The following is a 26,562-nucleotide window of genomic DNA, read 5'->3' as shown; positions in this document are numbered from 1 at the left end:
GACATGGTGCCCTCCTTTTCTTCGTCCTCCTCTTCGGTTCTTCTTTCATCACAAGCCTGAAACAAAACAATAATTCTATGTGTCCATTTTGTCCAAAGTACCCATATATTTTTTCAGTAAGCTACGATGGAATACAGGGTGTATTTTCCCTAAGCTTTTTGGCAATGCCAACTGGAAAGTCACCTCGTTGATAACACCCTGTATTCTAAATGGTCCAATATATTTAGGGCCCAATTTTTTCGAAGGTAGCCCCAGTTTGATGTTTTGGGTACTTAGCCACACTAAATCTCCTTTCTCCAATTTATCACCTTCCACCCTCTTTCTGTCTGCGAATACTTTATACTTTTTATGTGCTTCTTTTAAGGATGCAGTCACTTGACTCCAGCATTCCATCATTTGCGCTTTCCATTTCCCTGCTTCTGTTCCCTCATTCTCTGTCCATCTCGGCAGCTGGGGCAGAGGCTGTAGTTCATACCCGTAAACTACTTCAAAGGGGGTTTTATTTGTTGCTGAATGTATAGTCGAATTAAAAGCTAGTTCTGCAAAAGCCAACCACCGAGACCAGTCATTTTGTCTCATGTTAGAGTACATTCGAAGGAACTGCCCAAGTGTCTGCTGAGTACGTTCTACCGCCCCATTTGTCATGGGGTGAAAAGCAGAACTTAAACTCCTTTCTGCTCCTAGCAATTCCAGGAATTTTTCCCAAAATTTTGCTGTGAATTGTACTCCTCTGTCACTGACCACTCTACTGGGACATCCATGCAGTTTGTAAATGTGGTTTATGTACAATTCAGCTAGTTTCTCGGCTGATGGTAGTTTCGTCAGTGCTATAAAGTGGGCCTGTTTAGAAAACAGGTCCAATACTGTCCAAATATAACGATGTCCTTTGCTAACCGGTAGTTCCCCCACAAAGTCCATAGCTACACATTCCCAAGGTCTGGTAGGTTCTGCTACTGTTTGTAATAATCCCAGTGGCTTCCCTCCTCTCGATTTATTTCTGGCACAATCATCACATTGAACAACATAATTTTTTATGTCCTTCCTCATCCCTGGCCACCAGCAATGTTTTGCTATTGCTTTTGTTGTTTTTGTAATTCCTGTATGACCAGCGCTTTGGTTGTTGTGAAAACGATGCAAAATCTTGATCCTTAATGTTGCTGGGATATACAGTTTCTTGTTCACAAACCAAAATCCCCCCTTCTGCTCCCCCTGTTCTGCATTGGATGCGATCCACTGGTCTCCTTCATAAGACTGTTTCAGCTCGTTTCCCCAATTATCTTTTCCGTCGAGTTCAACCATAGCAGTGTTCTCCTTTTGGGTTTGTGCTCTTGTTCTGACAGCTAAACCCCATTGTTTGTCAGAGAATATTGTTCCCTCTTTTGCTGTGGGTATTCCTTCGTGTTGAGGCATGCGTGAAAGAGCATCTGCCAAGACATTCTGCTTCCCCTGAAAAAACTTTAATTGGAAATCGAACCTGCTGAAGTATTGTGCCCATCTAATCTGTTTGGGGGACAATTTTCGAGGGGACTTTAAATACTGGAGGTTCTTATGGTCAGACCAAATTTCAAATGGGATTCCGCTTCCTTCGAGAAAGTGTCGCCAGCATTCTAAGGCTTTTAATATGGCTAGTGCCTCTTTTTCCCATATCGGCCAACATCTTTCAGTTTCGCTGAACTTCCGGGACAAATATCCACAGGGTTTTAAGTTCCCATTTTGATCCTTTTGCAATAGTACTGCCCCATACGCACAGTCTGAGGCATCGCAATGGATTATGAAAGGGCTCCTGATATCGGGGTGTTTTAGAATGGGTCCTTCTGTGAAGCATTCTTTTAGGGTTTCAAATGCTTTTTGGCATTCTGGCGTCCAACTTAGTTTGGCGCCAGGAGCTTTTACTTTTGCTGTCTCTCCTTTCCCTTTTGTTTTTAAAAGTTCAGTAAGGGGTGCAGTTATTTGCGCGAAGCCTTTTATGAAGGATCTATAAAAATTTGCAAACCCCAGAAACGATTGCAATTGCCTCCTTGTTTGAGGCACTCCCCATTCTTTTACATCTGATACTTTAGCTGGATCCATAGCTAACCCTTCTGGAGATATCCGATACCCCAGAAAGTCAATTTGAGTTTTATTAAATTCACATTTGGACAGTTTTGCGTACAGCTTTGCTTCTCTTAGTCTCTGCAAAACTTCCCGGACCAATTTCACGTGCTTTTCCTTATCTTCAGTCACAATCAAGATATCATCAAGAAATATGAATACCCCTCTGTACAACAATGGGTGCAGTATTTCATTTATAAGCTGCATAAAGCACCCGCCTCCATTTTTTAAACCGAAAGGTAAAATTTTATATTCAAAATGGCCGAATGCGCAGGAAAATGCAGTTTTCCAAGTATCTTCCGGTTTGATCCTTAATTTATGATATGCTTCAATTAAATCAAGTTTAGTAAATATGCTCCCTTTTTTCAATACGGTAATTAAATCCTTTACTAAGGGCATAGGGTATTTATTGTCCTTAGTAATTGCATTCAAATTTCGATAATCAATGCACAATCTTAGGGAGTTGTCTTTCTTTCTCCTGAATAACACTGGGGCCCCGAGAGGAGAATTGGATGGCTTAATGAAGCCCCGCGCCAGGTTTTTATCAATGTATTTCCTCAATTCCTCCTTCTCCTGCACAGACATGGGATACACTTTTGGTTTTGGTAAGTTTGCTCCGGGGGTTATTTCAATTTCTACTTCTATATTCCTTTTGGGAGGTAATTTACTTGCCTCTTTCTGATTGAACACATCCACAAAGTCTCTGTATTCAGGTGGCAATAGCAGTGGGTCTATTTCACCTTCTTCATCTCCCTCGTCCTCCTCTTCTGCAATCTTGCTTATCTCCCATTGCGTCTGCTGTTCTTTAAATGCTAGGCTCTTTCCTCTCCAATCTACTTCGGGATTTGCCTGTTCGAGCCATGGTATCCCTAATATTACGTGGTATGTGGCAATAGGGGCTATCACAAAGGATATTCTTCCTTCCCATTTGCCTATTTTACATGGGACCTCCCGTATTTCCTTTGTAGATACTTCCCCAGTAGCAACTGATCCGTCTAGCTGCGAAAATGCAATTGGGGAGTCAAGCGCCATCTGCTGGCATTTCAACGCTCCTGCTAACTCTGGAGTTATAATATTCCTGGAACAACCACAATCCACAAATGCCTTGCAGGTGGCCCGATTCTCTAGCCCCGAGAGGCAGATTGGCACTACTATCATGCGTTTGTCCCGACTCACCAATTTTTCTGAAGATTCTGGGGCTTGCACCTCCTCCTCCGCACGCCTCCCGGTTGCTGGCTTGGGCTTTGAGGGTTTTGGCGGCTCCCCCTTCCGTGCCCAGCATTCTGCTGCTCGATGGCCCGTCTTCCCACATACAAAGCATCCCGGTTTAGGTTTGTTGTCGTCTCCTCTGGAGGGAATCCCCGGCCTCCCTCCAGGTCTTTCCTGCTTCCTCGTTTCTCCTCGACCTCTCGCCACCGGTCTTTGCTGGCCGCCGCTGCTCCTGAAGCGCTTTACTTGGGCCAGGGTGGATTCAACGCGCCCCGCTAGTTGAATCCATCCCTGGAGCGTTTCGGGGTCATCTCTGTGCGCTGCCCAGCTGAAAATCTCGGGGCGTAGTCCCTCTTTAAATAACTCCACTTTGGTCACTTCAGACCACTCTGGTACCCTTTCCGCGAGGTGTAGGAATTCCTCTGCGTACTCGGGCACTGTTTTGTCCCTCTGCTTTATTCCTTTCAGCTGGTCTCGAGCCCTCAATTGCTCTAGCCGGTCTCTGAATCGGTTTTCCAGTGCGGCGAGGAAGCGGGGCACTGACCTCAGGCATGGGTCGTGTCTGGCATGGAGTTGCACGTACCAGCTGGCTGCTCCTCGCTTTAGTGTGTTGCCGATGGCTCGAACCCTGCTTGCTTCGGAGGGGAATGTGTGTGCATTGTCTTCCATGTATCCCCTGATGCTAATTAGAAAAAAGTTCAGTTCATCTGATTCCCCTCCGTATTCCAGTTTGAGATCTTCTCTTCTTGGCATCCATTCTGCGGCCCGTTGATGCTGTCTGGGAGGCATGGGGAAGGGTTGCATCAGGTTTCCTCGGGCGGCTCCTTGGAACACGCCGCGCCCCACTCCGGTGGTCATTCTGCGCGGCTCCCGAAAGTCTGCCGCCGCTGTCGGCCCTTCCGCCCATCCGCATACTGGCCTCGCTGTAGCCCCCGCATCTCGCCTTTCCTCGTCGTACGGCACATCCTCCTCCTCTTCCTGGATCCCCCGCTCCTCTCCGCCTTCGCCTGCAAATCCACTGGACCCGATCCCTGGCCCCAGTGGCCTTTCCACCCCGACGCCCATTCGGGGGGTTGGGAGCTCTGTTGGAGATGGCGGCCTCAGAGTTCCCAGAGCTCGCTGGCGCTCCACTTCGCGCGCCATTCTGTCTCGGAACTCCAGCTCCTGCCAGTATTCCTCGTCTCCCTCGTCCCTTGCCGCCGCGGGACTCTGCGTTGAAGCTCGCTGTCCCCTCTGGCTCCAATCGCCTCCTTTGCTTGGCTCTCTCTCGGCGCCATATCGGATGTGCTCTTTTTGGAGATTCTCTTCCAATATTGGCACTATTCTCCCCACGGTATCCGACAGCCTGGATAAGTGAGTTTCCAGGATGGATAACCGCAGGGCCACGGTCTCCGGCATGCTTCCTCCAGATCCCCAACTGGTTTCTGCCGCCGCCGGAACGCCTCTTCCCCCTCTGGGAATCCTCTGGGTCACGCCGTCCGGCTTGGGGTACCCCGTAGAGGAAGCTATGGCTTGCAATGTCTCTTCTGCCAACGGCAGAGCTCCCAGCGGAGGCCCCTTTGCTCCGTCATGGCTTTGATCTCCTTCCCTGCTCATTATCACTTCACTGCAAATTTGCAGGAGGGTGAGAACGGGATTCCTGACTTAATTGTCCTGCTCACTTCAAAGGATCAGTCTGAACGCAGATCAGAGATGGCTGCTCTCAAATCCAATCTTTATTGAAGAACACATGACTTTGGAAAAGTCAGGAATGACCCAATGTTTACATACAACTATTTTTATAACTTTTGATGCTACGTAACACCACACGTAAATATCATCATCAAGTCCCACCCCCAATATCACATTACTACCATTTTCACACACTAGACCAATTATAATTGTTTATACTTTCGGCCCCAAGTTCCCAGGCATATTCTATCTTCTTCTGCCAGGTGCTCCTGGGATTGTTTATGTTATGACTCCCAGTTACAGGGCTGAATTACCAAAGCCCTGTAACTGGGTTCCATGACACTTCTGAATAAACGGAAGACACGAAATACATGGAAGAAATTGTAAGAATGAATTTTGCACATATGTCTACCCTCTACCAGCTTCAGCTCCCCGTATAGGGACATGAGAAAAGCTTCCCACAAGGATGATAAAAACATCAAAAACATCAGGGCGTCACCTTTGTAACGTCCTTGCAGACGGCCAATTCTCTCACACCAGAAGTGACTTGCAGTTTCTCAATGCTCCTGACACACACACACAAAACAAGTACTGATTTACATTTTTTGTGATAGTATTAAATATAGGGTGGGATCTTGTTTAGTCCTAATTAGTGTAGAGACCTAATAAATTATTGAATGGTAAGGTGTGCTTTGACTGTATATTTCTGCACGGACTGCATGGCCCTTGTGGTTCCTTCCCATTCCATGATGTAACAAGATTAACAGTAGGATTTTAAAACACACATATCACATTATTATTTATCCACTAGCCTGCTTCTTTCATCACTATCAGAATTTTTTCTTACTTCCTTTTATTTCTAGAATGGCCTATACTTAATTATAGTAGGTATCAGCAGTTTCTTCTATAATATGGAGGGTGCAGCACATTTATTTCCCGGATATTCCTGCTAACACAACTAGTGCCTTGTTCCCATTCACTTCGTTATCAGATTACATCAAGCATTTTGTGTTTGTTTGTGCATACATATTTCACATTCTTTAAAAAAAACATAAGTCTGGGAGAAAATATTTCATACACAAAGGGACAACTGAAACAAAGACAAACACCTTGGAACAATGACTCACACAAATACATTTGTGCACACACTGGGCCTTACTCTCAAATAAGTGTATGCCTCCATTGCTTGTATTTTCTGAGAATGTTTAACCTCAGATTTCTGTTTTGTGTTTTTAGAACTTCTTGTTTGTGGATCTGTAATCTGTGAAGACAACTCTCTTTGTGTAGTGAAGGATGGACAGGCAAGGTGTGAATGTATGCCAGGATACATGAAAAGTGGAACTCACTGTCAAGGTAAGAGGAAACATCTGTTTTTTGTATTAAACCTCTCGTGACTTCTTTCCAGGATGAAGAAGATGCATTGGTGAGCACCCTTTGGGTGAGGTGTTTTTTATCGTGTCAGAAGCAACTTGAGAATATACTGCAAGTCGCTTCTGGTATGAGAGAATTAGCCATCTACAGAGACGTTGCCCAGAGGATGCCCAGATGTGTTACCATCCTGCTGGGAGGCTTCTCTCATGTCCCTGCAAGCTAGAGCTGATGTCTATCACCTATAGGTAAAGGTAAAGGTTTTCCCCTGATGTTAAGTCCAATTGTGACTGACTCTGGGGGTTGGTGCTCCATTTCTAAGCTGAAGAGCCGGCGTTGTCCGTAGACCCCTCCAAGGTCATGTGCCCGGCATGACTGCATGGAGCGCCATTACCTTCCCACCGGAGCGGTACCTATTGATCTACTCACATTTGCATGTTTTCGAACTGCTAGGTTGGCAGGAGCTGGGGCTAACAGCGGGCGCTCATTCCACTCCTGGGATTTGAACCTGGGACCTTTCGGTCTGCAAGTTCAGCAGCTCAGCACTTTAACACACTGTGCCACCACCAGGGGCCCTACCTATATCTCTTTCTTTATTATTATGATTTTAAAATGTGGCACCTTTTGGAAACAAACTCCACACTTATGTATGCAGGTGCAAAGCCAGATTAAGCAACAGTCCCAAACAGTGCACCTGACCTTGTAAGGCAAGTGTGACATGTTCAGAGGGAAAGAGTCCCAAATATGAGATCGGTTAGGCTTTGGTAAACATTCCTTCTCATATGGAATGAGTTTCAGTTTATTTATTTACCTTCATCCTGTCTTTCAAAGAGGCTTTTATGTAGAACTTTTACGGCCTAAACTGGTATCTTTTGAAAAGGGATGGAATGTAGAACTGGTTATTAAATATCTAGACAGCCTCATTTAGCATTTTCAACGTACCTTAGATGGTAAAAGGTAAAATGTAGATTCCATGTTCAATGGTACAGAAAACTACAGAGATGGTCAAGAGAATGAACGAGTTTGGCCTCTTCTTGTCAATCATCTGGTGTCAGCCATGCACAGAACTTGGAGACATTGTTTTCTTTGGATCACAAATCTTGGTTTGTGGGGGATGTCTGTAGGTCAACAATGAAAGTTTCCATGTTCTGAACATCAACCCTGGAGGCATGCAATTTCATGAGCTCAAGCCAGACTAATATGCATCCACAAAACCTGTAACATCCCCCAAATGCTGGTTGTTTCTTTCTGTTTACAGAATTAGAAAATGAAAACATGTAAAAATACTTTCCCTGTCTTGCTCCTGCCTTGTATGTTGAGCAGAACATCAAGATGTATGAGTGACCCCCAAATGCTCTTTTGCAGCCAGACTGCAGCATGGGTTGTGCCTGTTTGTTCTTCCACATGTGTGGGCCCGGTGCCTGAAGACTTCCTTCAACTTCCCTCAAATCATGCATTTCTGAGGGCTAATGAATTGGCCAAAGTAAATAGAATGCTGTGTGTGAAAATCCTATGTTGAACGAAAGGGGAGACCACAGGATTTGGTCAAGGCAAGGAGGCTAGCATTCTTTTAGCTTACTCCGATTCAGAGATTATTCACCCATCTAAGGATGAAGGAACACAGTGAGAGACAGAGAAAGAAAAAATATTCTCAGTAAGATAAAAATTAAGACTTAATGGAATTTCCCAAAATTACTTCAAAAGACATAGCGCTGTGGCCCATAAAGCTCAACAATTTTGATGCAGACTTGAGTCTCACAATGTTCCCTATATATACAGCATAAAACCAGTGCAGTCACTCCATGTAAACATTGAGTGGTTCCAAAGAAAGCATCTACAAATGTCAGATGTGAACAAATGAGCCTCGGGTGGGAGATGGGGATGAAGAGATCACTGGAGGAGGTTCTGGCCAAATCACTGAAGGTAATTTCAGATCCTTGCTATAGTTAATTGGTGGGGAACCTGTGATCTTTCAGATAGTCTTGGACTACCATACCCATAAAACCCAACAGCACAGCCTGTGTCAGAGATGTTGAGAGCTGGAAACCTACAATACCAACAGTCCCAGGTCATAATTCAGAAGGCAGGACCCAGGCTCATCAACCTCGCTGTAGTTCATAGATCTAATTCAGAATTCTGTCCTAGAGAAAGAACTTGGAGATGTTGCTTTCTTGCCCGGTGGAAAAGAAGTCCCTACTTGTTATATTGAGCCTACTATCTCTGACCAGAGATAACAGCAGTGATTTTAAGGGATTCCATGGTGTTTATTTCCCATCTCTAGTAGATAATTAGGAATATTCCAAGTATGAAGTATGAATATTCTCATCCATTTTTGTAATGATCACATATTTCATGTTACTATATATGATTTCTTGTAATATATTCTGGATTCCTTATTTTTCAGGTGCATTTATTTTATATAATTTTTATCAAATTTACATGCAGCTTAGTTTTTAAAATTTAGATTATCATATTATTTGCACCATCTTCATTCGGCATCATTATTGTATGTTTTTAAGCATTTGGATTTTGGTTTTTGACTGCTGCCCTTTTGGTGTAATTGTGATTGAGGACTCAGCCTGACCTTGCAAATGTTAACTGAGAGCAAATCAATCCCTTTCCTCTTTCACCAAGTAGGAAAGACAGGGGCAACAATCCCTTTGGACTGAATTACCTCCATATTTTTCCCTTGATGGCATTTACAGGGGAAGATTGTAGGTGGTGAAGCCTAGGCTAAAACACAAGGTGACAAATCTGCAGTTTTGTCCACAGACTTGATGATACTAGGTTTCATCCTAATCCTAGGGCCAAAGTCTATTTGAGATGTAGTGCTGAAAGAGAGTTTTTCAGATACGCCAGACTGCCAAAAAAGACTAAAGAATGGACTCAATAATGAATTACGCCTAAACTATTCATTTAAGCTAGAATAACTAAACTGTGACTGTCACACTTTGGCCACATCATAAGATAACATGGCTCATTAGAAAAGAGAACAATACTCAGTAAAATGAAAGGCAGGAGAAAAAGAGGAAGATCATATGACTGAAGGATTGATTTAACAAAGAAAACCACTGCCATGAGTTTACTAGAGGTCTTGATGACTCCAGATCTTGGGTACTTCTCATTCATAGTGTTACCATATAATGAAGCTGTCATGATAACAGATAACAACAGTATCAGAACCATGTCATTGCTCTCTGACGTCATCTGATGAATGAAATATGGGTGGAGATTCTATCTGGTTTCCCATAACAATTCCCCACTTCAGTTTTGGTCATAGGATACTTGAGAAACTACCATATAATTAACATTTCACTTTTAAGCACATTTGTTTCAGCTTTATAACTGCATTAAAATTTAACAGAGCCATTTCGTCTTTTATGGCATTTATTGTCAATACTTTTACTGCACAATCTTTATATTCAGCTTTAAACAGGATATATATCTTTCCTAATTTTTCTCATTTGCTTTATTTCCAGCTCAGGATCCCTGCCGCACATCCCCGTGTTCCTCACAGGCAGTTTGCAAGAGCCTTGGGCCCACCAAATATGGATGCACTTGCCAAGAGGGCTACCAAGGGGACGGGAGAGTTTGCCAAGCCATCAATCCCTGTCTCTTTAATAATGGAGGCTGCCCTGAAAATTCCACCATATGCAGGTTCGAAAGCCCAGGAAAGGTAAGCTGGTGAGCAGCAGTGAGCACATTTCAAAGCTTTGTGTGTGTGTGTGTGTGTGTGTGTCAGAAGAGACTTGAGAAACTGTAAGTCACTTCTGGTATGAGAGAATGGGCCTTCTGCAAGGACGTTGCCCAGGGGACGCCTGGATGTTTGATGTTTTACCCTGTTTCCCCTAAAACAAGACATCCCCAGAAAATAAGACCTAGTAGAAGTTTTGCTGAATTGCTAAATATAAGGCCTCCCCTGAAAATAAGACCTAGAAAAGGTTTTGTTTGGAAGCATGCCCACCGAACAGAACACTAGAGCATGCAGGATCGGTAAATGTACATACCATAAAGTGTTGTACATGGAAATATTGGTAGTTACAAGAAATTCTCGATAGGATTCACAGTCTGGTTATGCTGGTTTGTGATGACAACTACTGTACAGTATATAATAAATGTTCCTCTTTTTTTCAACAATAAATGTGAATTCTTCCTCATGGAAAAATAAGACATCCCCTGAAAATAGGACCTAGCGCATCTTTAGGAGCAAAAATTAATATAAAACACTGTCTTATTTTCGGGGAAACAGGGTACCATCCTGTGGAAGGCTTCTCTTATGTCCCTGCATTGGGACTGGAGCTGAAGTCGAACCAGCAACCTTCAGGTCAGCAACCCAGCCTTCAGGTTAGCAGTCCTGCCGGCACAAGGGTTTAATCCATTAAGCCACTGGGGGCTCCTGTTTCAAAGATGCCAGTTAGATATTTTGGGTGACTCTGGATCTCACAATATCAGCCACTTTGTTCTGCCTTTGAAATGGGCTTCCCTGTGCACTGTTTTACAAAGAGCATTTGACATGCTTCTGGAAGGCCCTTCCTGGAAAGGTGAGGGATAGAAACCACCATCTGCCACTATCATAGATGAGTAAACCATCAAAAGTTCATTATCAGCAATAACACAAGTTATAGTGAATGGCTTTTCTCAGGATGCAATCATTGTTTGTGATCATGATGTGCATTACACATCTGCTGAATTGATACATCGCAATCCAGGGTGATAAATAATGTTCAAAGGACAGAAAGGGGCTTAAAACTAGAAAAATCTTCTTGGTGTATTTCATAGAGAAAATCCAATGAGTATACTTTCATACTTTTGGGAGTAATTTGATTTCCAAACATAATTTTTTTTATAAATAAAATGTCATATAAGTATTTATGTGAAAGACTCCAAATGGTGTGGAGATGTTTACACTGTCATCCAGGTACACTTTGCAGAGCATTTTGCTAAATTAAGTAGGTTTACTTTGTTTCAGAGAGCAGCTGGAGTTTCGCTGAGGTTGCCTAATATCTTATGATCATATCAACCACAGTGGTGTACTGACTGAATAAAATGAAACTTAGTGTGCATCTACACTGCAGAATTAATGCAATTTGATGCCACTTTAATTGTCAAGACTCAGTGCTATGGAATGCTGGGAGTTGTAGTTTGGTGAGGTACCAGCCCTCTTTGGCTAAAAAATGGCTAAAGACCTTGTGAAACTACAACTTCCATGATTTCATAGCATTGAGCCATGGCAGTCAATGTGGTGGCGAACTATTAATTCTACAGTGTAGTTATAATACACCTCAGTTATAGTACACTTTAATCCAATGAAATGAAACTGATTATCCTTATTTTCAGTGCACAAGTGATAGTAATCAGCTGTATAACTCTGTGGGGTGACTACACCATGAATCCCCCAGCTGTCAAGGGCCATTGGCCACAGTTTCTATGAGCTGTAGACCCAAAAGATAGCTTTTCCAATCTTTGCATGGACAAAGCATAGATAATCCGCTTTCTTTTTTCATAGTCACAGTGCGTGTGTAAACCTGGGATGTTTCGGAACAGATTAAGTACAGAATTGGATTGTTTGTCCAGTTCCAATGGATGTAGACTGCACTCCTGTCACAGAAGTTCAACATGTGAAATGGGCCCTGATGGGATGCCCAGGTAAGCTTCTGAGAAATGTCACAATTAATTAAAATTGTGGGGTGAGAACCATTCTGTATGTGTGTGTGTGAGTATCTAATCTATGTATCTTTCTATCTATTTAGTACCATAACACTGTATCCAGATTCAGCGATGTGGTTTCAGACAGTTCCAACTATTCGTTCAGATAATTAACAAAATATAGAGCAAAGTTGCTTGTCCCAAATGTAACTGTTGCAGCAATGCTTGCTATGACTGATTGTTTCTGTTTTTAAAATGTTTTCATTCTGCCAAGAGGAGCCCCTGGTGGCACAATAGGTTAAACCAGGGGTCCTCAAACTTTGTAAGCCAAGGGCCAGTCCACAATCCTTCAGACTATTGAGGGGCCAGATTATCATTTGAAAAAAAATACAAAAAAATTCCGATGCACACTGCACATGTCTTATTTGTAGTGCAAAAACAACAACAACAACAACAACAACGAAAGAACAATACGATATTTAAAAATAAAAACAATTTTCACCAACATACATTTATCAGGATTTCAATGGGAAGTGTAGTCCTGCTTCTGGCCAATGAGATAGTCAAGTTAATTAGGGTTGTTGTTGTTGTGTGCCTTCAAGTCATTTCAGACTTTGGGCGAGCCTAAGTCTAAAATTTATTTATTTATTATTTATTTATTTACTGCATTTATTTACTACATTTGTATCACACCCTTCTCACCCCAAAGGGGACTCAGAGTGGCTTACAAATTATATGTACATACAATATATTATATTATTAGCATAGCACAATATTAGCATTAGATATTACTATATTGAACTATACCACTATACTGTAATATTATTAGTAATATTATATGTAATATAGAATTTATAATTAATATTATTATATAGTATTATTATTAGTGTTATATTGTACTACATTATAATATTATTATCAATATGTATATACAATATATTATATTATAAAACTGAGGGCGGGGGCCAGGTAAATGACCTCGGAGGGCCGCATCCGGCCTCCGGGCCTTAGTTTGGGGACCCCTGGGTTAAACCCTTGTGCTGGCAAGGCTGCTGACTGAAAGGTAGGTTTGAATCCGGGGAGCGAGGTGAGCTCCCGTCTGACAGCTCTAGCTTCCCATGCAGGATTATGAAACAAGCCTCCCATAGGATGGCAAAATATCAAGCATCCAGGCATCCCCTGGGCAACCTTGCAGATGGCCAATTCTCTCACACCACAAGGCTAAATGCAAATATTGAGGTGGCTGAAATTTAGATTGGGGAATATTGTGGGAGCAAAATGTGAAGTGACCTCTTCCTTCATCCCCTTGGCCCTAATCAAATGACCAGCCTTCTACAGAGGATTGAGAGTTTGAAATAACTTAGTAACAGAAGAGTAAATAAATAAATAAATAAATAAAGTGAGCACAGATCTCCCTTCTTTTTATCAATTTTTGGTCATCAGAAATGCCTTTTAGCCTCTTAGCAGCGCTAAGATATACATATGTTATTTCTGTACAATATTGTTTATAAACTGTCCCGTATTTTTTTAAAAAAGCAGAATAGAAGTGCGTGACTTTCCCAGTAAAGGTACCTCATTCCCATCATCCCATCCCAAGAAATTTTAGGCAGAGGGTATCATGGCAAGAAATGAAAATAGAAAGGTTGCATAGAAATATTTTTCACACCAACTTCCTGGTGTTTCTCTCAGACCATATGAATCTCTGACATTTCTTGAACTGTGATCTTTTAATCATCAAAAGAACTTTGAAAAGTTACTTTTTTGAACTACTGCTTCTACAAAGCACTGTGGTCTGTGGAAGCTGAAATCCAAAAAGTAACCTTTCAAGCTTATTCTCTTTTGTTACTTGACCACCTCTTTTTCAAAAATAATTCCGATTCTACTCTAACATTCTTCAGATGCGTCTGTCAAGATGGAGAGATTGGAGACGGCACCTCCTGCTTTGGAACCATCTTGAAGCAAATCTCTTGGCTGGATATGCAAGGACCGCTTTATGGATCACTGAAAACTGCAAAGAGCATGTTTGGTAACAATTTCTTCAGAACTGGCTTGATTAAGCAGGGTATCATTAAAATATCCCAATTATCCCAGATTTCTTTTGTCAAAAAGTGACCTGTCAGTCAGCAGTCCTGCCAGCGCATCACCGTAGACTGAAACATGATCAATGGCAGTATAAATGCTTGGACACAATCAGTTTGAACTGTACTTTCTTACTCTTTTTAAAAAAAATTATCAGAGTGAAATAGGGGAGATCCATTCCTAATTTTCTTTCTTTTTTCCTTTCCCTTTATTCCCCAGGGAAGGGTATCGGGTTGGTCCTATATTACGTTAAAAATTCAGAAAGGATTGGAACTCTACTGAGAGGACACAGTTCAGGAATATTATTGAACTAATTAAAATACTTGGGCAAATATATAGTAATAAAAATATCTGCAGACAGATGATATTGCAAATTATTACTACAATAATAAATCCAGTCAGATGTAGCATTATCTATGTATTTGTTTGAATTTTTGCTTGTCTTTCAATAGAGTTGGGTTGCTCAGTACTTCTTGAGAACTATGGGCCTGTTACAGTGTTTGTGCCATCCCTTGCTCGCTATCTTGATAGACTTATATTCAATGTAAGTATCTTTACTACACTTTGGAAACCATCTTGGTAACTTTCTGTTTGCAATATGGGAAATTGGGGAAGGAAAAACAAAGACCACAATTCAACTTCTAGCCCAACTATAGTAGATGACTGAGTCAGTGGAAGAGCTGGTTTTCTAATTTCTCATTGACTCAATGAGTCTACTTTACTTAGGACTCAGTGCACAGCTACACAGACATTGAACCCTGAAAAAAGGGGGGAGGGATATCAGCTCCATGGCAGCTATCATAGCATTGAGCCACATTAGCAACAGTCTGGAGAAGAGCAGGAAGAAAGGAGGGGAAGATTCCTCCCTTCCTCATCCACTGTTGCTTTAGTAGTGCCTTCACTGACATAATCCTTGTACTTCTGTCCTTGTCACCAGGAAGCCAACCTGCAAAAATGAAGTATTTAATTAAAGTCATAGTATCCTTAAAATTCTATTGTCTGGAATCCTGTATTCACTTACTTGAGAGTAAATGCTATAGAACTCAGTAAGATTTTCTATTGCGGTTTGCTTTGTTGGTAGCACTTTAAATGTCCACACCATACTTTTAGTTTATTACAAAATGCTGAATACAGATCAGATTTGAATAAAATTGGTGGACTACACATAGAACACTGGGAGCCAGACCCCATCTACATTGCCATATAAAATCCAGATTGTCTGCTTTAAACTGGATTATATGGCAATGTAGACTGAGGGCCCTTCCACATAGCCATATAACCCAGAATAACAAGGCAGAAAATCCCATAAAATCTGCTTTGAACTGGGCTATCTGAGTCTACACTGCCATATATCCCAGTTCAAAGCAGAAAATGTGGGATTTTATTCATCTGTGTGGAAGGGGAGATAAAGCGAAGTATAAATATAATAATAATAATAATAATAATAATAATAATAATAATAATAATAATAATAATAATAATAATCCAGTTCAAATCAAATCATCTGGATTATTTGATTTGATAATCTGGATTATATGGCAGTGTAGATCCAGCCCCAGAGGAGACAGCAATGCCTGCTTATTGTTCTGTTAACAAATTAAAAGACAGCAATTTTGGAGAAATTGGCTAACGTAGAAGCAGTCCGGTTTGTGATCATGAGCATAAACTGTTTCAGTTTCTGCCTTGGTAAAAATTAAAGCCAATTCCTGACATTAAAAATACTTATCCAATCAAATATGTAACTGTATGAGGTAAATGTTTGCATTGCAGAATTAGAAATACTATTATAAAAACACTGTAAATAAACACATTAACATTTCTGGTTGTTGATATCACATTTTGTTTTTGCAAAGGTTTCATATGCACAAAATTTATGCAAAATGCACATAGTACCTGGGCAGCATTTGTGGAATGATATGACCAAAATCAAGGAACTGTGGACATTGTCTGGACATAAAATAACATTCAGCGATGAGGTAAAATAATGATTTTATTTCTATATACCTGGCTTAAGAGGCCAGGTATATTTCTACATTGAAACTGATTTATCACTTATTTCTTTTCTTTTCCCATAATCCAGTCTATTCTGATGTCCTACGCCTGGTTTTGAAATATTATAAAAAGAGTTGTCTGATACTTTCATCTGAAATTCTCAAGGATTACAGTAGAGTCTCACTTATCCAAGCCTCGCTTATCCAAGCCTCTGGATAATCCAAGCCATTTTTGTTGTCAATGTTTTCAATATATCGTGATATTTTGGTGCTAAATTCGTAAATACAGTAATTACAACATAACATTACTGCGTATTCAACTACTTTTTCTGTCAAATTTGTTGTATAACATGATGTTTTGGTGCTTAATTTGTAAAATCTTAACCTAATTTGATGTTTAATAGGCTTTTCCTTAATCCCTCCTTATTATCCAAGATATTCGCTTATCCAAGCTTCTGCCGGCCCGTTTAGCTTGGATAAATGAGACTCTACTGTACCTGTATATTCTGCTTTGTACTGTTAGCACTGTTCAAGGGTTTCAGTATTCATGAATGTATCCCAAAGTATTTTATTATTACTTGGACTTTTCATTTGTTTTTGTTGGAAAAGTCTAGCATCCTTTCTCGCTCTGCTTCTTTTGCTGTTAAAGCAATTGAGGCCTAGGTAGGACAAGATCTGGTTTTCTCACCAAAACACTCTCAATTTGCTCTTTTTATCATTTGAAATTCGTGTACATCCAAATAATGAGACTGTGTAACCCAGGAAAGTTCCTAGGTTATATAAAGATCCTCCTCCCCCTTCTCAACCTCTGTCACTTCTCCTTCATCTTTATTTTCCCATCTCTCCTCTTCTTCTCTTCGTCTTCAGCTATGCTTCACTTCTCCATCAACAAAATGGTGAGTTAAGAATGAAAGTACTACTTTCTGTGATCTTCTCATTCGCTAGGTAGTTAGGATGTAGGCTCTCAGTGTATATGTAAACGTAAAAGCTGTTAGTAAACCTTTTCTAACTTTTTAATCTGAAGCTGCCTGTGCTGGTTATTTTTGGTGGGGAATCTGAGCTGTTAGGATCAAAAATAACCCTCAGTTAGAGCAATTTCACAAAAATATAGCAGAGTACCAGAAGTAAACTCCATAACCAGCAGAAACTTACATGTGGTGAGCAGGAAAAGCCATCTATTCTTTAGGATGGTTTAGGATTGCAGAGTTAGAACTTTCAGTTCAAAAATATTAATTAAAGTAACAAGAAATACATTATTGATAGAAAAGTCTTGGAGCTAACTAGTTTATTAAATCTCATCTTCTAAAGAAAGCAAAAGGTTAGAAAAAAAGTCAATGCAGCTACATTTTGCATACAAAGCGGCAAAATGTGCGTCTCACTGGGAGAAAGAAAGAAGAAGCACACTAAAACATGGTGGAGACCGCATGACCTTCCTTGGTCAGTTTAAACTTAACAGGAAGTTCCCTCACAGAAGTCCATTACTACGTCATCAAAGGGGGAGGAAACAGTGACTAGCAGTAAAGACAAAGACAAAGCTCTTCGGGAAACATGTATAGGAATGTGGGGAAAAGAATCCCTTAGCTTAGCCCTCTCTCTCTAGTCTAGCTACTCACTGAGGACTAGAAACTTGATGACACAAACACTTGTACAGTCCAGGGATGGAACCCATCGATGTTGAGTCAGTATCAGTTCATGGAAGCAATGTTTCAGACATGCTTGTATGTTACTCTGCTAAAATGAAGGCTGATTTCTCAAAGCTTTAGCTTTCATATTTTCCCCAACAGATTTTCCCCCTTGTAAACCAGCCATTCCTGGATAATTTTATATCCTTCTTTATATTGGGTGTATCTGTGAGTGTGCATTTTGGTAAGAGATATATGTTAAAAATAATTAGTTGAACTGCAGTCTGTAGGTAATCCATTCTTGTAGATTCAACATCAAGGAATGACTTGAATATGGGAATGTTTATTACTACATTTAGAGCTTCAGTTTAATTTCAGATAATCTCAAGCAACTAATTCAATTATCACCCAATGTGTAGAAATACAGAACAATGTGTTGGAGGAGGACATAGGAGGTGCTGCTTCAATTCCACACTGAGCCATGAAACTCACTGGGTGACTCTGGGCCTGTTGTTTTCCCGAACCATGATTCACCACACAGTGTTATTGTGAGGATACAATGAAGAGGAGAACTACAACCTTAAGCTTAGTAGTGAAGAGGCAGGATATTAATGTAACTGATCAAAGAAACAGTCATGTGGAAACCAGACCTAACAACAACAGCAATGATTGGATTAAATGCAGAAGGGGAAGAAGCATTTGGGGGAAAGCATGAAAATTGATTACAGTGTAGTTACTTGAAGTTTAAAGTCAAAATTTAAAAAGTTACTTTCAAGAAGTGTAGCTTAGCTACATGGGATGATATTCTGGAAACAAAATTGTCTAATCTTAGCCAATACATACAGATGTCTCATTCTGTCCCTTTCTCTGGCCATATTCTGTGCTGACCTTTTCCCTAAAGAGTAATCTTTTTCCCCCTAGAGAGTACGACCTAGCAGTTTCAGATATTCGGATATCCCAGGAGAGCAATATGCCCTGAAACAGTCAAACCTCCCTGCTGTTAATGGCATTATACATGTTGTCAACAACTTCAGGAAAAAACCCACAGAAGATCTTGGAAATTCCCAGGTATCTGGAATGGTCTTTTTTTTCTTTGCAGTAAATGAGATGAAGGCAGATTATAGGGATTTATCCTGTGACAAAGTTTCTCGTGGATAATGGTCATTTCTAGTTCAGAGGACATTGGGGAATCCTACTGTTAACACAATTCAGTATTCAATATCTTCTAAAGAGTGAATCATTGACAACGTGATTCATGGACCCTACAACTCCAAGGAAGATGGAAGTTGTAATAGTCTCTAAAATATTTGGAGATGCCATGAAGATTGACATATATGTATGACCCCTGTATCTGTAGGATAAGTTTTCATGGTTTCATTTATCTAAATATGTCCTTCACAACTTTACGTTATTTTTGTGCCAGAAGTTCTCCATTTAAATAGGGTCCATTGTTATCCATGGTTTCACATATCTGCATAAGGTTCAAGAACATTTCCAAAGTGGGCTTGGAGTCTGTACTATATACATAAAATAACATAAAGAATGCAATCCTGAACACAGAGCCCTAAGAAGTAAATCTCATTTAATGTAGCAAAAAGCATTCCTGGGACTGCTCTGGTAGTTGAGAGGTATTGCTGTATAAAATCTGCTTGAACACAGTAAAAGAGGAGGTAAATTCTGTTGTTTATTTGCCATTCTTTTTGAACGTATACATTGATTATTTCATATAGGGACCTAACCTTTCAGCCCTTAAAGTTTCTGAGGCATGGGGTGAAGTCTGGGGTACATCTACACTGCAGCATTAATTCAGTTTGACATCACTGCCATGAATGAAACCTGGGAATTATAGTTTTGTGGGGAGTACAGCACTCTTTCTCAGAGGAGGCTACAGACTTTGTAAAACTACAACTCCCATGATTTCATAACGCTGAGCCATTGTAGTAAAAGTTGTGTTAAGCTGCACCAATTCTGCAGTGTAGATGCACTGCTGGTCTTTCGGGAAAAGGTTTAGGGATGAATGGTGGATAAAAATGAGAGTATGAAATAGGTTATTTCTTTGAACCTCACCATCTCAATTCTGCTGCTCAGTTCGTGGAAGTCCAGTAGTGGGTAAGTAAGAAAATAGATTTAAGATCCAATGGAAAAACATAGGAAGGCTGCAAATGGAAAACATTAATGTTTGCACATCCTGTAAAACTCTGTAAATGGGGTGATGTGATTGCACAGGAATAGACTCATCTGGAAATACCTTGAGACTTTCATATCTTTATTCTCTTATGCCTCTTTCTTTTTCTCCAGAAAACAGTTGCAGAAATTATTGCATCAATGGAGATTGCCAGCCGATTTGAAACCATTTTGGAAGTAAGGCTGTTTCCCACACCTATACACCTCACAGTCTAGATAATAAGTACTAGTTATTTTCCAATATACCTCACAACCTCTGAGGATGCCTGCCATAGATGTGGGAGAAACGTCAGGAGAAAATGCTTCTGGAACATGGCCATATAGCCCTGAAAATAATAATAATAATAATAATAATAATAATAATAATAATAATAATAATATAAAAAAACTTTATTTATACCCCGCCACCATCTCCCCAACGGGGACTCGGGGCGGCTAACATGGGGCCATGCCCAGAGCAATACAATATAATAAAATATAAAACAACATATCATAGCACCATTAAAAATACAATAAATAATAATAGGCATTACATCAAGAAATCAAAAAACAATAAAACAAGGGCAGGCCGCGTAAACACAAAGATAAAACCTGGAGTGAGAGGGACAGAGGGGTACTCCACTGCGGGCAGGGACATATGGAAGTGGGGTAATCTAGAGGATAGATGTTCGGGGTGGGAGTAACACAGAAATATATGACAGAAATTACTCACCGAAGGCACAGCGGAAAAGCCATGTTTTCAAGTCTTTCCTAAAAGCTAACAGCGTGGGAGCTTGCCTAATTTCAGTAGGTAGTGAGTTCCACAATGCACAACAACCCAGTGATTTTGGCCTTGAACGCCTTCGACAGTACTAGTTATTGCAGTACTTTCTTAAAAGCTGGAAGCTGGAGAAGGTTAAATTGCCTCTGTGACTCTGTCTCTGTCTCTATGTTCATATGGCATTGAATGTTTGCCATGTATGTGTACATTGTGATCTGTCCTGAGTCCCCTTCGGGGTGAGAAGGGCAGAATATAAATACTGTAAATAAATACATAATAAATAAATAAATAAATAAATAAGAAATTATTGATTTTATTTATGAGGCTAGTAAAGAGTTCTTAATTGCAAGAAAAACAGGAGAGGAAAATAATGGAGTTCACAAGAAAAAAATAGGATTCAAGAACTTATTCTTGTAAAGGAGAATCATAGAAAGCATTTTGGTATTATAGCTGTTGGCCTGGATGTCGGTCTTTTTTATTTCACATAATAATATTTGTGAAATCCTGTCTCCAGAATCATCAAAATAGAACAGCTGGTATTTGAAGCACGTGTTTCTTTAGTTAGAGGATGATGTCTGTATGGCATATCACTTGCCTTTCTTCACCTACACATCTTGCACGTGGTTTGCTTTGTCTTTGGTCATTGGAAAGTATTTATTTATTTACAGTATTTATATTCCGCCCTTCTCACCCTGAAGGGGACTCAGGGCGGATCACATTATACACACACAGGGCAAACATTTAATGCCCATAAACACATCAAACAGAGACCGAGACAGACAGACGCAGAGGCAATTTAACCTTCTTCTGAGGGGATGTTCGATTCTGGCCACGGGGGAGTAGCTGCTTCATCATCCACTCTGACGGCACTTCTTCATTCCAGGTCGTAAATTAGTTAAACTTGCCTCCCCACTTTTATAAGTGGTACCTTATTTCCTACTTGATAGATGCAGCTATCTTTCGGGTTGCTAGGTCAGCAACGAACAGGGGCTATTTTTTATTTTTTATTGACGGGCTGGCCTCGAACTCATGACCTCATGGTCAGAGTGATTTATTGCAGCTGCTCAACAGCCTGTGCCACAGACCGGCTAAACATTGATTTATTTTATTTTTGGGTTACTGAAGAATGTGTTTTTGATGAAATGCAGTTGCGGAAAGAAAATGAGGTAATCACAGAGAATACACATTCCCCGTAAAGTGTAATTTTATCTAGACAGACAAAACAATGCTATGATCCAGTAAAAAGCTTAGCATATTTAAGACCTGTTAATTTCATCAGAGTTATCCCTATATTGGGATGTTCTAAAAATACTGAAAAGATGTAGGAGGAAAGTGGAATTAACTGTTGTAAGAAAAATCAATTAATATTTTCAAACTATCAGAAGTATGTGTTTAGTTTCTTTCTGTGATACATATATTTTGTAAGAACTATAGCTAATTTGTAGCATTTCAGTAAGACTTTAGCCAGATTAGGATTTATATATAGATCATAACCTGAATTAATAGCATTTGGATGAGAGAAGCCAATAAATATCAAGTACCATATTTCAAAGAAAGGCTGTGGCTTACCACCTCTGATATTCCTTGCCTGAGAAAACCTTCTGAAATTTAAGAGGCTGAAATAAATCAGCATAGAACTTGAAGGCACATAAATCCACATCTCTAACAAATTACTACGAGAAATTCATTGTAATCTTTACTTACCTCTATAAGCCAATTCAACATACTATACACTGAAACTCTTTAATTTTGCTAATCATTTTCTATTGTAATATCCATAGTGATGGTGCCTATTTTTTATTTTATTTTTTTGCAGAATTGTGGTCTGCCCTCAATTTTGGATGGCCCTGGACCTTTCACGGTGTTTGTACCAAGTAATGAAGCTGTGGATAAATTACGAGATGGAAGGCTAATTTATCTCTTCACAGAGGTGAGACTGTTTCCATTACTGATCTCTAATAATGTTGTAATTTTACAAGGAGCAATGATTTGTTATCTTGAGTGATTAGTTTCATAAAACTTTCCCCAACCATCGTGTGTTGTACTGTAGCAGCCATTATGCCTGTTCTGCATAGCCATCCAACACATCTGGAGAGCACAACGTTTAGGAAGGCTAATGTAGCTAATAGTTTTTGCCTGAACCACTTTTACAAGCATCAAAAGGGAAAAAATAAGTCATAGAACTACCTAATTAATTAATTAAAATATTTATATCCCGCCAAATATCAAGAGATCTCAGGGCAGCTTAAAAATAGCTTTAAATAGGTTAAATGAGTTAAAAAAGACTATTTTAACTTGATGCCTAAAGACATGATTGACATTTATGACTGACTCCCTGACAGTCATATTCTGCAAAATGCCTAGAGAGAATGTTCTTCCCTTTTAGGAGTCAGCCTCACAGACAGATTGTCATATACAGTATGATTTAACACATAGGTTTGATACATGCCCTCTGGCTCTGTAATAATACATATTAATGTAATGCAACACATTACAAGGAATGTTAATGTATTAATTGCTCTTTTGGTCAATTGTACAACCTTACTGTATAATCTAATGTATAGCCATATGTCAGAAACTATTTAAAGGCACACAACAACAACAACAACAACAACAACAGCAGCAGCAGCAGCAGCAACAGCAACAACAGCAACAATACATCCACACACAGAGACACACAGATGTACAAGTATATGTATTTGTTACAGACTCATAGAATCATAGAGTTGGAAGAGATCCCAAGGGCCAACCTTTCCAACCCCATGCCACGCAAGAATACACAATTGATGTATTCTTGACAAATGGTCATCCAGCCTCTTTTTAAAAATCTCCAAAGAAGGAGACTCCACCACACTCAGATTTCAACTGCATATTACGGGAGATAGAACTTTGTGTGTGACACAAATAAAATAAGAGAAACAACCTTTCGTGCCCATCTGAGATGTCTTTCATACTACACTTAGTGGATGTTGATTCCACTTCCATGGCTCCATTGTGCAGAATTGTGAGAAATGTAGTTTGGCATGGCACTCACAGTGAATTCTAAATCCCTGATGAAACCAGAAAATCCAGAATTGTCCAGGCGGGACAATAGCAATTAAAATAGTATTAAAGTGGTGGTACAGTGTGAAAGAGGTGTAATTTCCAAGCTCTGGCTTTTGTTTAGGGACACAACTCCCCAAATCCCCCAAAGAGCAGAGCAACACTCTCAATCGGATTCTAGCAGATTGTAGCCCAGACAGGTAAAGTATTTCGCTTTTAAGTCCCAAAGTACAGTTACTGTTATGGGAAAAGTGGTTTCAAATATGACTTTCTGTATTTGTTTGACAAAAAGCCAGATTTTAGCTTTCCCGGCTTTGGAGAAATGCTTATATAGGCAGGATCTTTGGAGGTCAAGGACTAAACCTCCTGTGTTCAACACATTTCCTTCACTCCTGGACTGACATCCTATCCTTTTGCCCTTGCTGTCCTGTACCTTCCTCTTGTGGCCTTTGGTACCTTAATCTTTTTGAATAGTCTGATTCTGCAGACATACAAATATGCTGATGAAAGGGATCTGGTCAGAACATTGATAAATACACAAACATTCAGTTTCCTGCTATGTAAAATTTGAACTTCTTAGGGTGCAAGAAGTATTCTCAGCCATTTGTACAAAATATGTTGTCCTTTCTTTAGTACTTCAGGAAGGAACTTGTGATTTTGAAATAAGCCATTTGCAGTGTAATTTGCATACTCAAGCATTTGGCATTTATATTAGCAATCAGCATCCATTATTGTCGTTATGCAAAGTGTGTCTAGAATGATCTAATTGCTCTTTTCCTGCTCCAGGGAATAAACAAGCTTCAGGAACTTGTGAAACATCATATCTACACAACAGCAGCGGTAAAGTGCTTTTTATGCTTCATTTCAACACATTTGCAAACAAACTGGACCTTAGTAAACTCTTTGGATGTTACAAAGAATAAAAAGATAGATGGAGGTTTTGGCTGAAGTATCCTCAGACCTTCATGTTTCCTATATGGCTGGCACAGTGAAAATACTGCAAGAAGAGAAGCAACAAAGCATTTTATTACTTTTAAATAATTAAACAAAATAGTATATATTTATTATGTAATAATAAGAAGGGGACACTTTTTCTTTTCCACTGAACTTATCCATGGATCACATCAAAATCCATAATTTTGGCCCTCAAACCCTGCTGCTGACACAAAGCTGACTTACTCATAAGTATATATGGCATGCTTCATACCATATAAGGCTCAATAAAATAATTTTTAGAATAAAATTTAATTGGGGGGCCTTTGGGGAAGTGCAGCTCTCACAGCTCTTTTTTGTGATTCCAGTCCAGAGCAAGTTGTGCATCCCAATCATAGACAATACTATGTGAGGCAAGAGGGTTGTAGCTGCTAAATGGAAGATACAAAGAAGCAGAAAGTGTTGGTTCAGTTTCCATCTCTTGGCTGAAACAGTGAAATACACATTCTGTTTTTCAGGTACAAGTGGAAAGACTGATAGCGATGCCTCAGATTCTGACTATGGCAAATCAGATCCTGAAAATCCGCATCAGTGAGGATGTAAGTTCCTTGTTCTGTCACTCCTCTGACTGAAATTTACTTACCATTTAACCCATTTGCTTGGAGAGGCTTAGGAAAGGTTTTTCATTTTTGACTTAGCCTTGGCTGGCATTTATTGTCATCAGCATTATTATTATTATTGACACAACGATGTTGTATGACACAGCAAACAAGATAGATATGCTGGATTTCATATCACAAAATCACAAGTCGAACACTTCCCAAGCGTCTAGGACTGTGTGATGTATTTTCGGATGATGCGTTCAGATCCAAGCAGGGTGGCCTTTTGCAGTTGGCAGATCATAATTTTGTCAATGTCTATTGTTTCCAAATGCCGGCTGAGATCTTTTGGCACAGCACCCAGTGTGCCCATCACCACCGGGACCACCTGCACTGGTTTCTGCCAGAGTCTTTGAAGTTCAATCTTGAGGTCCTGATAGCGGCTGAGTTTTTCCTGTTGTTTTTCATCAATGCAACTGTCACCTGGGATGGCAACATCAATGATCCAAACCTTGTTCTTTTCCACAACTGTGATGTCTGGTGTGTTGTGTTCCAGAACTTTGTCAGTCTGGATTCGGAAGTCCCACAGTATCTTTGCGTGTTCATTTTCCACAACCTTTGCAGGTTTGTGATCCCACCAGTTCTTAACTGCAGGGAGGTGATACTTGAGGCATAAGTTCCAATGAATCATTTGGGCCACATAGTTGTGCCCCTGTTTGTAGTCTGTCTGTGCAATTTTCTTACAGCAGCTGAGGATATGATCAATGGTTTCATCGGCTTCCTTGCACAGTCTGCATTTTGGGTCATCAGCTGATTTTTCGATCTTGGCCTTAATTGCATTTGTTCTGATGGCTTGCTCCTGGGCTGCAAGGATCAGGCCTTCTGTCTCCTTCTTCAGGGTCCCATTCATGAGCCAGAGCCAGGTCTTCTCCTTGTCAGCTTTTCCTTCAATTTTGTCAAGGAACTTTCCATGCAGTGTTTTGTTGTGCCAGCTGTCAGCTCTAGTTTGTAGTGCGGTTTTCTTGTACTGGTTTTTTGTCTGCTGTGCTTTGAGGAGTTTCTGATTTTTGACTTCAATCAAAGCAGGTTCTTCACTTTGCTTTACGTATTCTGCCAGGGCATGTTCTTCTTCTTTGACTGCTTGTTTTACTTGCAAGAGTCCTCTGCCCCCTGATCTTCTAGGCAGATAGAGCCGGTCAACATCACTGCGAGGGTGCAGGGAATGATGAATGGTCATGAGTTTTCTTGTTTTTCTGCCAAATTGTCCAGTTCCGCCTGTGTCCAATTTATAATGCCAGCAGTATATCTTATGACAGGTATGGCCCAGGTGTTTATGGCCTTGATGGTGTTGCCTCCATTGAGCTTGC

At 40.3% G+C, this 26,562-nt stretch overlaps 1 protein-coding gene across 1 annotated transcript in view; it reads left to right on the top strand.

Annotated features, from left to right (window-relative positions):
• The window catches only part of stab1 (stabilin 1), a 135,753-nt gene that overhangs the window by 22,226 nt on the left and 86,965 nt on the right, over positions 1-26,562 (top strand). The window contains exons 7-17 of the mRNA XM_008105146.3: positions 6,208-6,324; positions 9,819-10,015; positions 11,846-11,985; positions 13,884-14,011; positions 14,517-14,608; positions 15,918-16,040; positions 18,599-18,745; positions 19,976-20,038; positions 22,438-22,551; positions 24,450-24,503; positions 25,115-25,195. Of these exons, the coding sequence (XP_008103353.1) occupies positions 6,208-6,324; positions 9,819-10,015; positions 11,846-11,985; positions 13,884-14,011; positions 14,517-14,608; positions 15,918-16,040; positions 18,599-18,745; positions 19,976-20,038; positions 22,438-22,551; positions 24,450-24,503; positions 25,115-25,195 (1,256 nt within the window). The remainder of the gene's footprint in view (positions 1-6,207; positions 6,325-9,818; positions 10,016-11,845; positions 11,986-13,883; positions 14,012-14,516; positions 14,609-15,917; positions 16,041-18,598; positions 18,746-19,975; positions 20,039-22,437; positions 22,552-24,449; positions 24,504-25,114; positions 25,196-26,562) is intronic.

Source organism: Anolis carolinensis, chromosome 2 (assembly GCF_035594765.1).
Source record: "Anolis carolinensis isolate JA03-04 chromosome 2, rAnoCar3.1.pri, whole genome shotgun sequence".
In the NCBI taxonomy this organism is placed as follows: domain Eukaryota; kingdom Metazoa; phylum Chordata; class Lepidosauria; order Squamata; family Dactyloidae; genus Anolis; species Anolis carolinensis.
Note: the sequence above shows the minus strand (reverse complement) of the source record. Positions and strands in the feature narration are given on the sequence as shown.